General features: G+C 36.3%; 1 protein-coding gene across 2 annotated transcripts; it reads right to left on the reverse strand.

Moving 5' to 3' along the window:
• Positions 1–180: 180 nt before the first annotated feature.
• On the reverse strand, positions 181–16,009 carry LOC149084144 (uncharacterized). 2 transcript variants are annotated; one of them, XM_089234497.1, is made up of 2 exons: positions 15,739–16,009; positions 181–10,374 (listed from the first exon to the last, which is right to left on the reverse strand). In XM_089234497.1, the coding sequence occupies exon 2, from the start codon at positions 9,905–9,907 to the stop codon at positions 8,759–8,761; it is 1,149 nt and encodes a 382-aa protein (XP_089090623.1). In that variant the 5' UTR covers positions 9,908–10,374; positions 15,739–16,009; the 3' UTR covers positions 181–8,758. The 2 variants fall into 2 exon arrangements, with proteins under 2 accessions (XP_089090623.1, XP_089090622.1); XM_089234496.1 differs by lacking the exon at positions 15,739–16,009 and adding an exon at positions 10,558–10,737.
• Positions 16,010–16,168: the final 159 nt, after the last annotated feature.

Below are 16,168 nucleotides of genomic sequence, written 5' to 3' on the forward strand. Positions count from 1 at the left end.
GACACATGCATAGCACACTATAGGTATTTCACGGAGTACCATGGTACTCGCGAGCAACAGGTTGAAGATATCAGCTTTATATCAATTTTTATTGCTCAACTATATTTTCTGATAACACATAGCATTTTTAACACACACAAAAAAACATTGTAATGACTGAAAATTGAGACACTGTACCAGTTTAGTAAATAACTTTCATTTATTGGGACATTCTCTCCAGATTTATTTTGCGCTATACACAAGCGCAGTATTTTAAATCAGTGAAGTACTTATACCTTGAATATATACTTACAAGTAATTTCACAAGAAATTAATCATAAGAAACCTTTATACACGTGTAAAAAGATGCGTTACTTCAAAGTAATTGAACTAGCATTTCACCGGGTACATATATAGACAACATGCACAAGCGGATATTTCGAGGGCTGCGGGTCAAGCACATTTACATATCAGAACAGTCAGACCCTGTCATCAATGCTGAGAAAGCAATGCCACATCACCTGTACCTCTGCTCATACATATATATATGGGGCACAACATAATACACATATACTTGTGCACCCTATTCAAATATATACTTATTTTCAAATAGGTTATTCAAGTATCAATTTGACCAGCAAAAAATCACTCGCAAAGTGATAATTCGTACTTTACATCCAATGAACAACTATATTCACTGCCGATTACTAAATATACACACATTAAATGAATAAAACTTTTCATTATTAGAAAAAGTGCTAGCACCTTTGAGAAATCGTGTTGTATATTCAACGTGCATTAATTATAAATAACATGCGTGAAAGTTTGTTTTTTATGGGTAAACATCAATCAGCTATTATTACTCTGTCACATAAGAACATAAATAAATCATATCAGTGAAGCGTGCATATGAATATGGCAAAGAGAGTAATATCATATGTGAGAAATCATTCTTTTCTCATGCATCTAATATACTTAACTTATGTATTCACAAATACTTGGCACATATTAAATCACTTACTGAGATCTACATCGAACTGGAAGTATAAGAGTTCACATACACATGAATTATGGGGGGGGGGGGGGAAGGTCAAAATACACGTTACGGTAAATGTGATAAGCCTCGGTGATTATGCATAGTCACCAAGCATTTTGGTCAGCTGCTTGATAAATTTCCCGAAATTGTTATCACTTTTACCTGCGATTATGTATAGTACTCAAGCGTTGGCAACTTTAATAAATTTCCTTAAATTAATCACTTTCAGCGATTATGCATAATATCCTGAAAGGGGGGGAGGGCATGACACATTACTGGTAAACATGATAAATGGTACTATATGATATACCATACAAGATGGTTCATACATGTATTGTATCATTATATCGGGGACCTATATATTCATCACACATACTAGACTCATTTGGAATTTTTTTCATGTTTACCAGACTCCCAATTACACTAAGGTATTATGCATAATCACAGATAAAGACGATAAATTTCAAATCTTTATCAAATTTACGAATGGCGCTTGGGTATTATGCATATTTGCAGATAAAAGTGATGAATTTACCAAACTTACCAAGGCAAAATGCATACTTTGGTAAGTAATGAATAATAACAAATTTATCACATTTACCGTAACAATAAAATCCTGGTGTTTATAGCATGAATTTTCTTGTCATGTTCTGATATCAACTTGACAGAGAACTCAAGGCGACACAAAATAACAATATTACAACTTATCCAGTTTAATGTATCAAAGGCCCTCTACACCCTGGAGCCTGTACTGGGGCTTTTTACAGTAAATTTATAGCTTAAAAAACGTATGAGATTCATCCCTGGGCTGAAGTCATAGTCAGCCAACCACATGTGGTGATCATGCCATGTATATTAGCAGATATCAGTGGTGTCTGAGCATGAGGTGAAGCCCCCACCCACCCACAATATTTTGTAATACAAAGGGGAAATACCTCCAGAATAAATTCAGAACTCCAAGTATCCTACATAAGACTCGAGCCAAGCACTTACAGGTTTAAAATACTTTCAAACGCCACTGGTTGATATAACCAATGCCATCAAGTTTCCTTGCATTAATTAGATCTGGTTATAACAAGACAAATACAATGAAAAATAACAAAAAAACGACAAAAAAAATTCATTGTTTCAAATACTTGACTAGATATTCAAAATTAAACAAAGGCATATTTGTTCCAACACGATGAGAGAAGCGTATATTTAAGTCATTTTAATCACCACCACCAGGGCAAATTAGATAGGGCTTGAAATATGAACTCGATTTTAAACAGGTTTTATTTACATTTCAGTTCTCGCAAAGAAATGTGTGCTAACCCACTCTGTTTGAAAACTTTCTTTTTGCAGTAGCAAACAGTTGCCTTTGCACTGCCTCTTTTCCAAAAAGCAGAAACAGTCCCTCTGTGTAAATAAAGTTGCTATAGGTATTTATGTCCTTGGATTTACTGAGAGGATAATGTCAAAGTAAATGCTCATGGCTTTGCTTTTCCTTTTTCCCCATCCTTCCCACCTATACACAAACCAATTGCAACTGCAACATTAAATCTTTCCACTATATCAGATTCGGGAAGCATGGTGAGAGTTTAATGTACTGACAGTGATTGAATACCCAAAAACTCACTGTTTGTCTTGTAATAAATCATATCCTGACACCATCCTCCTACGCACCTTACCCAAAAGTTCAGCGAAATACCCAAGGACAATGTACAGCATGAGCGGTGAAGAGACACCTTATATACGTATAGCAGATTTCAAATCCATGAAACCTCTGAATATCCTCTGGTACAGTTGGTGGATATCTTATCAATCTGGGCTAAATTAGTGTTCAGTTACAAAACAATGCTCATTTAGCTATACGCCTCATTCATGATGTCGGGTGACATATATTATAACCGATGCAAATCTGATTAGGCAGCATCAATTTGAGATCATGCTTCAATATGGATAAGATAGAAAACAATAATAATAAAATTAAAGATCCACCCACTAAATGACATTTGCACATGAAAAATAGTTCAAAATTTTCTCATTCTTAAAATCTAACAAGGTGATTTACATTGTGATACCAAATAATTTTTTTTTGGAAATCATATATGATTTCCTGCCTTAAGTCCATGGTGCCATATAATCTGCAAATACAAATTTTGGTAAAGTGAAAGAAGTCTGTGATAACATTTACAGGGCTCCCACTAAAAAAAATTAGAAAAAGTAAGGCGGGGAAAGGGTACCCCTCCCCAAGACAACATAATCATAGCAGAATAACAAAAAAAAAGCTCAAAAATTTATTGCAAATTATGTTGTTTAATGACTACTCAAAACACTGACCCAAGATGAGTTTTTAAGCCCTCAAACTAAGCAAAAGAAAAATTAATAAGCCAAATACCTTGAAAAAACAATAACTGCAATCAACCACATTTGTATTATCTGGCAACATATAGATGATTTCCTTTTCATTTAAAAAAAGTTACATGAATTATGTTGAAGGGATTTGATAGGAAAAGTGAGAGCCCTGCATTTATAAAAATGTTGATTTTTGTTTAATTTGTCAAATGCAACCTGTATCTGTAACCTAAAAAATACTTTTTTTGAAGATTATTTTTTAATCTTTTTGTACTTTTGAGTTTTCTCTGGGAAAAAAAGCTAATAGAACATCCATCGATTATAGGCAGAAAATGACAACTATAAATGTTGATTATGACACGTGAAGAGATTCTATCACAGACTATATTAATGACAAAACCACAAACAACAATAGCATGGAAAAAATAACACGTCAAATATAACCACAATACAAATTTGACAATATTCCTTATAACACATACATATAACGTTTGCCAAAAAATAAAAAAATTAATAACACCCAAACAAAACAGTAAAAGATGTTCAAAGAATTATCGTAAACCTAAATGAATGTGTTAAAATGAACAATTTCAGACTGGCTGAAATTAATATGGGAGAGGAGGGATTGGGATAGAATTCATTGTAAACTAAAACTATCGCAACCCTCAGATCACTTGGAAATGGATATATATACACATATACAGCACAGGTACTCGTTTTTCTTCTTTCTAGCACAGTTTATGCAATTTTAATGCCCGATAACTATAATATATACACACACAATATTCTCCATCAGCTAAACACAACTGATAATGACACACAGTGCTACAATATATAGAAATATTTGACTTTTATTTTTGTTTAAAATCCTTCAATCAATCCTTTTTAGCTGCACAGACCTTTGGCAAATCGAGAACATTAATTTCTTCTCAATTTCAAATAAAACAATTTATAACATGAGTTGAAACATATACAGATCGATATAGAAATTATCATTTCATCAATTCAAATTAAACTTTGTAGGGAATTTGAAATTTTTTACATATTTTGGACAAAATAGCATGAAATTGACTCACGCCAATGAAATTACTAGCTAAAAGAAAGCACATTGTGAAGTACTATAAAAGATGAATACACAGTAATATATAAAATTGGGAAATATAATTTAGGCAGCAATCAAATTCCTCTAAAACCAGGGATTTTTTTTTTTGAGAGAGAGAAAAGGTCAGAAAGAATATCTGTTTTTAATGTGAATTGGAACTCTAATCAATGTTTTGTGGTACACAACAAGCTGACATAAATTCTGAAAAAAATTTTCTTGCACATTTCCCGCAAACTTCAGTTAGGTAATTACGTACTGAAAATTTTAAGACAGCACCACCTGATTTGGTCATACATTTTACATAATTGGTTAATTAAATCTTAGCTATAGATGATAAGATAGCAGTAAACCATGCTCAGTGTAAAATATTATAACTGCTATGTTGACCGAAATGAGTTTTGTACAGTATACACAAGCGCACAGCCCCAGCAAGTGCACTTTAATTTACGAATTACCAGTCCATCATAAACATATATATAAAAAAAACTGAATTCCTACAGTTATTTTTACATGTAGAGAATCTCTTTCTAGTATTTTTTCACCAGTCACTTACTGTCGCATTAAAAGCTGGCCGGCAGGGTAATCTTAGTGAATGGCCTGGGGACTGCAAAGCATAGAGGGCATCATGTCAATGATATCAGAATTAAAAATGTTCAAAAATTTCAATAATACACAAGATTTTTTAATCAGAAAGGCGGGCATTTACAACCTTGGGGGGAATAAAAGACTCTTGGAGCACCTTTCTCCGTCCGTGAAAGTCCATTATATTCTCAAGATGGCCCAGCTGTCAAGCATGGTTTGATATGTACAGTCGAGCCAGCTTATAATGAAATCATATTGGTTATAAGATTGTACAGTACTCTACCACACTATTCAGAGAAAGACTATGGGTACATTCTCTCAGCATCATCTATAGATAAATGACAATCTCTAGCTGCAGACAGCACTAGTTCTGCAATTTTCCGTAACTGTTCTAATTAAGAGGGATTGGCATAACCAGAGCTCTGCTTATGTCAGCGTTTGTTTTTTTCAAATCTCAGAACCAATGTCCAAATCTCCTTAAAATGTCTGTAATAATTCGGGCAACCATTTACATCCATAGCTCCCTTGCATCAGTCAACGTTTATCTGTTACTTCCCAGAGTAGTCTAATAAAGAATCACTTTAAAGCACAGAACAGGCACACATCATTGACAGCTTGCCTCCGACATAGGTTGGTGACACCTTTAACTACTGATTTGATATTTCATTCAAAACCATGTGAATATTGTTAATATTTATGACATATGTGCAAATAATTTTCATTTCAATTAGAATTAAATTCTCTAGCCCATCTGAGGATCACCTCTAGTCCACAGACCATAAGTTGAGAAACACTGCTTCAAGCATATATTTCTCTCATTAAACCTGAGTATCTATCATGTATGGGTTATAACAGAGATGCACTTAGGGGTGTTCGACAGGTGCGGTCGCACCAGGCCTCATGTTTTTTTGAGGGGGGCCCCACACTTACAATAATGATAATTACTTTCGTAAACACTGAATTTTTGCGAATTCTCGATTTTTATCGATCCCGGCCCCAAAGCAGAATATGCTGAAATCTATGACATATGTTGCAGAAAAATCTGGAACAATTTAAAAAAGGTGTAAAAAACACTATTATGGGGATTTTTACAGCAAAAATTACCAGTCAACCAAGGGCTCGTTGCAGAACAATGCAAAACATTCTGCTTTGGGGAATCCTGGAAAAGTATTTCATTCATTCATTCTGTTTATTCTGAATCTTTATCAGGTCTAATTATTTCTTTCATTTATTCTGAATTTTCACGAGTGCTGGGATTATCTGTTAATTATTTTTCTCTTTTTTGATTCATCAACTCTGAGTTTACATTAGTTCTCGGACAATCTCATTTGTTATGCCTCAATTTTAATTGGCTTTGAAATTCTTTCTTTCATCAATTTAGAAATTTTTCTGTAAGAAATTTGCATTAAATTTTTTCATTATTTCAAATTTAATTGTGTCTATATTTTTTGTATGGAATTTTTTCAGCATTCGTAAAAATACTGTTATATAATGTATGAGTTTTTTGATGTGCCGATTCACCCTTTCCCACAGAATTTATAAAATCTAAGCTAAGAGGCACTGAAATTATTAAGATGCCCTGCATCTGGTAAAGGCGGCTCTGGACTATAAAGAGTATCAGATATTATATGAACGTTTTTCATGTTCCCGTGTGACTTCATTATATCTAGGCCCGACTGCAATTCTGAAACTTTAAAATTAAATAAAACTTGAATACTATTTTCTTCAGCACCTTCGCAGACTGGAATTCACTAAATGCTAAATCATCTGGATGCAATTATACGGCAATAAGAAAAATGGATTACAATATACATGAATGCAACAAAATGCTTTAGGATATCAATGTTAATCAAATGCACCAATTTTATCGATAAATAATATTACTGTATGTGCAAAAAAAAAAGAAGAAAACTATGGCATAATAATTTCTAAACTGAAATAAAACAAAACGTGGCTCCCTGAGAAAATATCACATAACATCGAAACAACAATAACAGTGAAAAAATGACATGGTTAGATAATCAATTGAAACTAAAGCCTTGGGTGAAAAAATGTAATCGGAATACAGGGTTTGCACAAATGAGACATGATTTTTAAAACATATTTTCAAAACTTTTTTCCACGTAACTTAATCTGTGATGCATGAAAAAAAACATTAAGAAGTTTTTTTTAAACATCATTCAATAGATGGCAGCACTTCCGTAGAATGCAGTGACTAAAATTGACTTAACCAGTCTTTTTTCTTTTCAGTGCAACAAATTTCTAAATGCATGCTGCGCAGAAGTAGCAGAAGCAACCCTCGCTTATGCTAATACACAAAAAACTTTTTTCTCCCTCACTGTCACCATTTTTAATTTCAGATATTGCATTTTATGGAATTGTTGCCATCCATTGAGCGATGTTGAAAAAAACCTTTTGAATAGTTTTTCTTCATTCTTGTAAATCACAGTTTCACAATAAAACCTGTATAAAATGGAACGTCAAGAGATAGAAAAATCATTTTCCATTTTACAAAGTTGCACACAGAAATATATATGTTGATTTATTTCTATCGTTCTGCAAAACTTTGATTTTGAGAATATCACCCTAACTAACAAGTATTAAACAGAGACATGCATATTATTATTTTGAATTTTTTTAAGGTTTGTTGTTTCAAATTACTATATACAAATTTGGAATTTCATATTCAACCAAAAAACGGTCTCCTAAATAGCAATAGAATGAACTTTTGTCAAAATTGAAAAATTTTTAATATTTGAAATAACATACTAAGGAATCGCATTACTTTTTCAAAAATAGCCACAGCGAGATCAACATGCAATAACATTCGTGAAAGAAAGATTCTCTACACTTCTGTAACACTTAAATTTGGCTTTTCTTTAGCCTCTATGACCTGCAGTTTCATGTTCAAATCCATGATGGCTTCTTGCGGCTAGAGGCCATCTCTACACCAAATGAAATGTTAAAAACACATTATATCGCAATTGGGAATAACAATTCAGCCTCCCTCTCCTATTCGTCTCCCAAACTAGTTAAAATAAAAATTATCAACATTTTTCTAAGAAACAGGAGCGTTTTCTAACAAAAGTCATAATTTTCATCATAAATGAAATGCTAAACAGGGTTTTTCTAAATTTTGGGTAGTAAAATCTGTTTCTTCCAAACCATATCCCTTACATCCAAAACCAGTTCTGTAGCATTTATCGTTTTTCCAAGAAGTAAAAGAGTTCCCTAACAAAAGGGGGATCAGTATGACTTAATTTTTTTTCCTATTCAAAAGACAAAAACTTGCACCTGGCTGAAAATTCTTTTTGTTTCAGTAGGTTTTTATCTGAAAAATAGACTAAATATGTCTTCTGTTTCCACATTAGACAGTTTCCGTTTTAAAGAGGTTTCCCATAATTGAAAAAGCATTAATTATTCACTAGACTATTTTTCTGTACCATTCAAGACTGGTTTCCATCTCATACAGTGTCCGTCTTAGACAGGTTTTACTGTATTATGTGTAATAGTTTTGAAAATATGTTTTTACTTGTACAAACCCTGTATATAGTGAGTTATTTTCCGATATCATTAACCACAATAAAAATAAGAACTTCTATATTTTTTGCGGCGTTAAATTTTGTATCTGCCGATAACGGTAAAAATTCTTGAGAGTTGTGTTTTTTGTAATCATCATTTGGTCTTATGGGGATTACCGGAGAAAAATAAAAACCTATAACTCAGACTGTAGAAGTGCTATTAAGCTCTGTGTACGCAGGCGGAGGAGCAGCTGACTGCACCTGTTCGAAATGCATGACCTCTTCGTACGAAGGTGGTAAATCTTCAGTTTTATGCTCAGTATTAGCAGATGCTTGAACACTATCCCCAGCGGATGTAGTAGCTCTATTAGGAATCTGCCCAAGGTCGTCTGGTACCCGGTGAGTACATGTACTCATAGGGATCTCAACGCAATGTGTCGCTGGCACATAAACAGCTCTACGATGAGGTCTGACACTGGGACTGCGGCTCCGCATGTGCCTCATTTCCGGGGTGGACGATCTCAAGGGACGAACAGGTTGACCAGAGAAATAACCCCTGGCGTGATCTTTAAACCCAAGACTTATGTACACGAAACGAGTGACATAGACAAAGCAGGGGACGAAAAATAGAATTATGGTTATAAATAACAACCTTGTGGCGAGAACGATATCTTTCTTCCACATAGGATTGTAGGAAGGATTGTTGTACGAGAGCTTATCGTGTTCCCACGAATACATATCTAGTGCAGAAACGTTTGTACTTGGCATACAGTGACAGTAGCTGTGATGGCAAACACAGTGCTGGTCTGCAGATGAGGTGACTTTTGTACACTGACTAGAAGTTCGACAAGTTTTTCTGTAGGTCTTGAAACACCTATGTTTCAAGCCAAACAACATGGTCTCAAACAGCTGGAAACCATTTCGACATTGGCACCAACGTTTTCTGCAGACCATATTGTGGTCAAAAATCTGACAATCTTCATTAGATCGACATCGATCGACGAGTCTAATCGGTTTCAGCCACAACAGGCACAAATTTATACCATGTGCTTGGAATAGCTGAAAGCCTTCGGGACATTGGCACGTGCTGTTAACGCACATTAGATCGTTCCCGCAAGGGGATGACGTGTTACAGGAATCACCCAGGTGCGTGGCACTCTGGAAGCAGCTCAGCCTGCCGCTCGAGTCTGGAAGATAACCCTGAGGACACACACATGCTCTATCTAGACACAGAGCGCCTGGCAAAACAGACTTACAGTCCTCACTAACAGAGCATGAATGTACAACACTGAACTTACATAACATGAAAAATAAAACATAAACAGTGTTGATCTTTACATAACGGAACATTTTACACACAAATTACTGTTTGACTCATCTTTGTCAATTATGAACAAAGCAAAATAAAACTATTTCAACACATTTTCTTCTCTGAGTCCCAGAAGACGGTTATGACTGTCTAATTATAACTGCTAATTAACAACACTTCAAGAACTTTGAAATGGCACTTAAGATTTGAATCTAAGGTGATAATATTTAAAGATCAATGAAATATGATTAGTACAATGCATTTTATAGCATCTAAACAAATTATTGAGACATTCTACAGCACTTAACATTGATAAAAAACATGGGAAACATAATACAATTCTTTTCAAACAGCGATACCCAAACGGATACGTTCATAGAAATTCACTGAATCGAAAAGATCTGCTTTCTTGGTCCCACAGCATCTAATGTGGTTGAAATGTGGAGATAACTTTTACATCCATTGGCAATCAAATCCAATATTTCATAGAATCAATGACAGCATTGCCCTGCAAAAATAAAAGAAAATTATGTGATTTCGGTTGAAATATTACATGTGTACAATAAAAACACCTTCTTGACAGTCACCCCTCAGATATGGTGACCCCTGTTTTACAGTCAAATGAAAACATCTGGTAAAATGCTTATCAAAATATCTTTATTGTGCAAAAAATACAACAAAGATACATTACCAATGTTTAAGGTCAAGTGGCAACCCGAAAAAAGTGGCACAGAACACAGATGAAACAACCAACTCCTTGCAGGTAGGATCCACGGTTACAGGAAATTTCGTAGCACTTGCCCAATCCCAAGGGGTTCAAGTAAGTCTTTCACTCTTGAGGTGTGTGGTCGGAAGTGTAGACTTGATCAGACTGATCTCTAGGATTAATTCAGCAAACTACACTCATGTCCATAAATTAAGGATAATGCCAGCTCCGGTAAATAAAGGTTCAGAAACAAAACACACGTTACTTATTCATAAAGCCCATTTATTAAACAAAAGATAAAGAACAAAAATGATGGTGTATGTATGATACCATTCATAAAAACTACGATTTTTGCTCCCTGGAGCAATTGTAAAAAATATCTCCTTTACAAAAACTTACTATTACATGGTTGGTATGATGGTTAATACATTGTATGTCTCCCATGCGATGAAATACAGTCTGTACAAAGCCTAGGCATGCTGAGTATCAAATTATCAATCTGATCTTGGGGAAGATCACTCCACTCAGCAAGCAATGCTCTCCGAGTTCCGGTGCACATGTAGGAGGTGGTTGACAGGCTGCAACTCGTCGGTCAAGCATGTCCCACACATGCTCTATCGGATTCAAGTCAGGTGAGAATGCTGGCCATTCCATATGGGTTATATCCTCAGATTCAAGGCATTCGTTTGCGATGTTTGCTCGGTGAGGACGGGCGTTGTCATCCATAAACATCTGCGCCCATGGCATCCCTAAACAAATGTACATGTTGTTCCAGAATGATGTCCCGATAAATTTGGACTTTCAAGGTTCCAGTTTGAACATGCAGATCTGTTCTGGAACCCAGTATAATTCCACCCCAAACGAGCAATGCTGCACCACCGTAACGGTGTCGTTCAGTGATGTTGTCTTGGTGGTAATAGGCACCTGGCGTTCTCCATATGAAAGTCCGACGTAAATCAGACTGCAAACTAAACCTGGACTCGTCGGAAAACACACCAGCCCACTGTGACGATTGCATGTTCTCTACTCCAGGCTAATCGCTGCCGACAGTGAGTTGCAGTGAGCGGAACACATCTGACAGGCCTGCGAGCATATAGACCAATATCTCCTAAACGTCTGTACACCGTTTGCCTTGAAACTGTGGCACCCGTGGCTGCAGATAGCTGACGAGACAGGTCGGATGCTGTGCTCCGTTTGCTTCTTTTGGCAGTTACTGCCAAATACCGGTCTTCATTCGGCGTTGTAACTCGGGGGCGACCTGTACTGTAACGTCTACTGACATTTCCGTTATCTTGGAATCGTTGCCAAAGCCTAGAGATGACACTGGGCAATTCCAAGTTCCCCGGATACTTCCATCTGAGTATGCCCACATTCCAGGTGGCCGATAATTCTACCAAGTGAAAAATCATCCACATGCGTCCTCTGTGTCATAACTATTCGCTTATGGCACTGAGCGCCTTACAGAACTCTTGTGAACAATTTCACTTGTTTGCCACCATTCCTTATATACCCCCCTCTTACAATCTCGTCATTGTGACGTACTATCGGCATCATCTGGTGGCTTCCTGAAATTCGCATATCATTCTTGCAGATATGTGTGATAATTCTACAGGTGAAATTTTTACTTTGGATTTTGATTTCCGTGTGATTCTGAATTATCCTTAATTTATGGACATGAGCGTAGATCAGTGCTGGAACTGCTTGCAATTCCCCCTCGATCCAGGTAGGTTGCCATCTCAGAAGCCTTACCCTCCTTGCTTATGAATGGTTGAAGTCAACAAAAAGAACTTAGGCCGGATATTGCAGAGTGAGGATGGAAGAAACCATTAGTAGATCACTGGAGGAATGCCAAAGATAGTTCTGGTGAGAGTCTAAGGAGCTAGTTTTCCTGACCCAGGAGATTGACACTGGATGACTGCCTCTTCGTCCTCCTGTTGGACAGACATCAGTGAATGAATATTCCTGTTCAAAATTTTCCAGCATATTAGGCAGGAAGTTTCCCTCTAACCACAGGTGGAGCAAAGTTTGATGTGGTTTTGATGTTCTGCAAGTGACACACCTGACTGTGATCAAGTCTTGCGAGCTATCACACTATAACCTTCCTCTTGCACACCAAATGACTTTCACGCTCCGTTCTCTTCAGAACCTAATTATCGCCACCAGGTGCTGCTTAACTGTTACAGATTATTTTTATAATAGTTAACTGTTATAGGCAGTTTAAGGTATTGGAATAACACCCATACAGGGACACCTGGACTTTGCTGGAAAATGTGTGAATGTGTTGTGAAGTTTGTTTGTGTAAATGCTTGTTACAGTGCTGCCATCTATATTTCAATGATAGACTGAACATTTTATGATGACTGAATATTTGTGCCATTGTAGGCCTGTTGCTCTCGGTGGCCAGATGTCGAAGTTGAAAAACTACAGAAAACCAATTTCAGCCGACCACCACTGTGGCAACTGTGGGGTTCGAACCTGGGTCTATCACTGTGACTACCACAGCACTCTAAATGGACACCAGTGCTTGTAATTTTTATTAAAATTATGCTCTCTAGATGACAGCAAAAGCTCTAATATTTCATCCATTTTTGGCTACCTTTCAACAAAATACAGTACAATTCCCCCTAACTGTCACTGCTCAGATGTTGTCACCCCTGTTAATGGCCAAATAAAAATATCCCGGGAAAAAGCCTACTGAAATGATGCCTTTCTAAGTACTGCTTAACGGTCACCTTCGAAGGATAAAAATAACACAATTTTCATCATTCATTCCATTGGACTAAAACCTTGAAATCTGAATCACCAACAATAGTTGTGATTCAGGTTCAAGTTATGCTCACTACATGGCAGTGCAAATTCTAATATTCGATTCACTTTATGCTACTTTTTAATAAAGTTTTGACTTGAAACTTATTGATGTTTGGCAACTCTTATGTCAGTTTACTGTTTGTGCTTCTATATTTTACATGATTTCACAATGTTTAATATGGGTCAGGTTCATAGGCGTATGCAGAATTTTCTTGAGGGGGGTTTTCAGATTTTTTTTTCCTTCTGAGGAGGGTTTAAGTTTTTTCCTGCAAAATAACACTACAATCTCCGCTTGAGGGGGGAGGGGAGTTTGAACCCCCCCCCCCTCCGGTGTACACCAATGGTCAGGTCTAGTAATTGTCGCTTTTTGTCATTGGGAAGAGTCAAAGTAAAACAATTGTTAAAAGTTATCAAGGGATATTCAGCATGATATATACCAGGGGTAGCCAACAGCTGGCCAATGTCTCAAGGAGTTGGAATACTCAGCAAAACCCGCAAACATTGATTATTCAGTCTTTCCAAAAGATGTGAATTCAGTAAGTAAATTTTGTATAATATTTTCATAAAAATGACCTGCAACCACCCCCTCTTTTATTCTGCCGAAAAAAAATGTTACCATGTATAAATATGGGGCAAAAATTTCTGAATCAATCCTGAAAAACGCTGTTGAGATGGAGGAAGAAAAAAAAAAAAGACTTTTCCCTCCAAGAAAGTTTTTTCACTCTATTTCAGCAAAAATACCATTTGAGTGAGATATCACTCTACTTGGTTTGCTTCCCGATGTAAACAAATATCATGAAATAAACAACACTTCAAGACACACCAGACATTTCTCTCTCTACATACTGATACATATATTTTTTTCCTGATATGAAAATTTAATTTTTGCTTTTTTTCCCAAGTAATTTCACAATTCGGACCATTGTGCATCATGGTGAGCCTGCCAAATTATTGTATACCTATTCTGGGGAGTTTGGGACAAACGTTGTCTTGTCAAGAGAGCTGTGGGCGGCAAAAGCTTGAGTTTGACTGATCTAGGATGGTGAATTCGATTGTATCGATAACAAATGTGCTGATCTACTTTGATAACACATTAATTATTTTTTAATATTTGCTTTACAAAATTATTTTAATGTACGATCCCTCAAGCAAAGACATGCATAGGAAAAAAAGAAAAGATTTCGAGAGAAAAACATGTTTTTTAATCTTAGTCACACAAAAAATTCGCTAGGTCACCTTATTAACTCTAATCAACACATACACCTCGGCAAGCAAAAGAATGGCATTTACATTTTGTCCATTGAACTTCCTTACTATCAAACCAAACACGGTCCATGCTCTATTGCTGTCGGGAAATTTTAGCATAACTCCAATGGGGATAGATTGTGGCAACTTTATTATACGAGAATAATAATAATACAACTAAACTTCTGAAGCAATTCAGAAACAACAGACAGGTTAATAATTAGGGTTAGAATCTAGATCAGAGGTCTTCAACCCTTTTCTAGTGGTGCGCACCACATGTACCTAACCTCAAAATAAGAGCACCCTTACGGCAAGTTTGAAATCAGAATAATTTCAATCCTTGAATGCAATTTATAAAGGGTGTTGAATTGGAAAGTTGATCAAGTGCTCCCGAGAACAAAATCGGACACAAGCATAGAGCACTCTGGCGCTTCAGAGAGTACCATGGTTAAAGATGCCTGATCTCGATTATAAATTTCTCTACAGGACCCAACCAGCTGGATGTAAACACTCCCACAAATTTACACAGTGATCCTAGGAAATCATGACACCGAATTCCAGCATTAGGAGCAGCCTTCCAATGACATATATCACCCTTCCTGTGGAGGTGGGGGCGCCCTCAGCCAGATTGATATTCTGGGCTCTCATGGCTTTACAGATACCAGTTTTGTCAACAAACTAGTGACCCTTGAAAATCATGTGGTACCACATCTCATTATTAGATTGAGGCCTCTCAATGACAAACATAAACATCGCAAAAGGGGCCCTCAGCCAGAGTGATATCGACTCCTACCTATGCTACGTCAGTATCGATCACATCGCGGGCCTACAGTTTTTCTTCTTTGATGGTAAATGCATACAGTAAAACTATGACAAAATAAAAATATGATTCATTCTGGGGCCCCGGGTTTGCGCCCCTTATACGAAAGCTGTTCCGCTGACGTCCATGAAGGAAGCTGTGATCACATCAATATTTTCAGAGGATTTGGGGGGGGGGGCCGTACACCAGTTTTGACTAACAGTATTATAAAAGATGGACCTAGAATATAGTATAATCTTGAAAAATAACATATGGATCATAACTAATAACACACGTATGGAAAGACAGCTTACGTTTTTCAAAAATAATGAAATGAATTTTCATTTTGAAGAAAAACACATGGATAACATTAACAAGTTGTGGAGTAAAAACAAACAACGACAAAAGATCGTGTGCCCTCCAATCGACTTGTTATGAACAGTTTATTTCGATGTTTTTCCTCTCGAACATCAAGGGGCGAAGTACGATCTGTTGCGCAATCAACTGTTGTCAAGCTGTTTAATGTTTGTTTTGTTTTTTCCAAATATCTGTCAAGACGATTTTCAACACTGAAGCAGACGCCATCTTTACTAGGAATTGAAAACTTCTGATGAGGCAGTTCCGACTGTTTCCTGTTTCATAAAATCATCAATTTCATATTTCACTGCCGCAATTATTTTTGAAAACTATTTCAAAATTTAAATACTAAATTTGATGCATTACGGATAAATATATTTGTTATGG

This window comes from Pholcus phalangioides, unplaced genomic scaffold (assembly GCF_987345545.1).
Source record: "Pholcus phalangioides strain wild (caught in Gottingen) unplaced genomic scaffold, Ppha-v1.0 ptg000008l_1, whole genome shotgun sequence".
In the NCBI taxonomy this organism is placed as follows: Eukaryota; Metazoa; Arthropoda; class Arachnida; order Araneae; family Pholcidae; genus Pholcus; species Pholcus phalangioides.